This window comes from Cajanus cajan, chromosome 11, assembly GCF_000230855.2.
Source record: "Cajanus cajan strain Asha chromosome 11, NIPB_CcT2T_4, whole genome shotgun sequence".
Classification (NCBI taxonomy): Eukaryota; Viridiplantae; Streptophyta; class Magnoliopsida; order Fabales; family Fabaceae; genus Cajanus; species Cajanus cajan.
In genome coordinates this window covers 43068527-43070262 of record NC_138527.1, presented here as the reverse complement: position 1 = coordinate 43070262, position 1736 = coordinate 43068527, and the positions used below count along the sequence as shown (strand labels likewise).

At 41.8% G+C, this 1736-nt stretch overlaps 1 protein-coding gene across 1 annotated transcript; it reads right to left on the bottom strand.

Moving 5' to 3' along the window:
* Positions 1 to 223: 223 nt before the first annotated feature.
* NRS/ER (nucleotide-rhamnose synthase/epimerase-reductase) lies at positions 224 to 1368 on the bottom strand. Its single transcript, XM_020361918.2, has 2 exons — positions 859 to 1368; positions 224 to 772 (listed from the first exon to the last, which is right to left on the bottom strand). The coding sequence occupies exons 1-2, from the start codon at positions 1303 to 1305 to the stop codon at positions 329 to 331; spliced, it is 891 nt and encodes a 296-aa protein (XP_020217507.1). The 5' UTR covers positions 1306 to 1368; the 3' UTR covers positions 224 to 328.
* Between the last annotated feature and the right edge of the window lie 368 nt (positions 1369 to 1736).

The following is a 1736-nucleotide window of genomic DNA, read 5'->3' as shown; positions in this document are numbered from 1 at the left end:
AACATTTAAAGTGAGTCCAACATGAAAACAGCGACTTTATCCTCTTCCTCCTGGTGATCATATTAACAGGGTCCTAGCGACAACACGTAAGACGTGTTACTGTTGTGTTCGAGTTTCAATCAAACCAAGCATCCTTGAGTTATTCTTATTCATCATCGTTAAAGCAAAAAAAAAAAAAAAAAAAAAAAAAAAAAGTCGATGGCTCTAACTGAAGAGAAAGAGATGATGCAAGAATTGAACACTGGAAGTAATTTATTATAATGTAGTAAACAGAAAGATAAGATTAAAAATGCAGAGAATCTGAATTGAAGAAGGTAGAGAGGGTTTTTCAGTTTTTGCGATTGGGCTGAAACACGTACTTAACGAGGGAGTCCTTGATGGACAATAACTGAGGAAACTCCTTCTTCAACTTGGAAGCGTCAAGCTCGTTGTTGCTTCGGGGCGCAACAATGACCTTAGCCTGCTCCTCCAGAGTGAAGTTGTTCCACGTGAAATCTGGATCCACGTATTCCTTGTACATTTGAAGAATCTCGTTGTGGCTCACCACTCCAGGGTTCGTGAAATTCCAGATCCCAGTCAGATTCCTCTTCGCCATCTCCAGAGAAAGTGGGAGAAGCTCGTCCAATATGGTCATCGAGTTCGGAATGTCGACAACCTTGTCGTATCGAGTGATCTTAGTTATGAAGTTACGCGGGTTCGACAAATCCGAGGAAATCGGCATCCGCACGCGCAGCGTGCACACGTTCTCGTAGTTCCGCAGCAGATCTTCCACCTGTCCCGAATCACATAAATTAGAGTCAGAGATCCAAAAAAAAAAAAGAGAATTTAATTTTTATTTAAAAATTGTGTTGTGGATACCATGGCTTTGGTCTTGGAGTAGAAGGATCCGGTGAAATTGGGAGTGTCGTCTTCCTTGAATCCGATGCCGGATCCGAGGGTGTGGGAGGAGTCGTACTCGAAGATGCAGCCGGTGGCGTAGTTGATGAGGATGAGGCGGCGCTGGCGGCAGACGTCGGCGAGGGTGAGAGTTCCGACGACGTTGGTGCGGATGGTTTCGACCTTGTGCGATTCACACCAGTCCACATTGGGTCTACCGGTGACTCCGGCGGCGTTGAACACGTGGGTGGGCTTGACCTCCGTTATGTCCGCTTCCAACGACAACCGGTTCTCGAGCCTGCCGGTTCCGTACTCATAGTGGATCCCTCTCTCTTGGCAGAGCTTACCGAGTAAACCACCAATCCAACCGGTACGACCGTAGATCAGAAATTTGAGTTGGCTGTCGCCGCCATTTGCTTCTGCGCCCATCCTCTTTTTCTTTTTCTTTCTCTCAACACTCAACCACTCTGCAATCTCGCCTTCTTCTCCTCACCTCTCTTTTATATATAGAGGGACCCGACAATTTTTCTTTTTTTTTTTCGGACAATTCAGCACTACGTCGACGGTGATTATAAAAATACTACATTAAGCAAAATGCTCGCAATTTAATTATTCTACACTATTAAATTAATCACAATTAAATCGTATAATACTTTCTTTTCTTTTCATATTTTATTACATTTTTGTTTTACTTTTTATCACTCTTCTTTCATTATGTCACGTTACTTGTAAACATTTATCTCGACATATTATTGGTTAAAATTAATTAAATTTTTTTACATAAAAAATATATTTTTCAAATTTAACGAAGCAAATTAAAATTCTCAAGCTTTGTGGGGGTTAATAGTTTTTATTTCTCA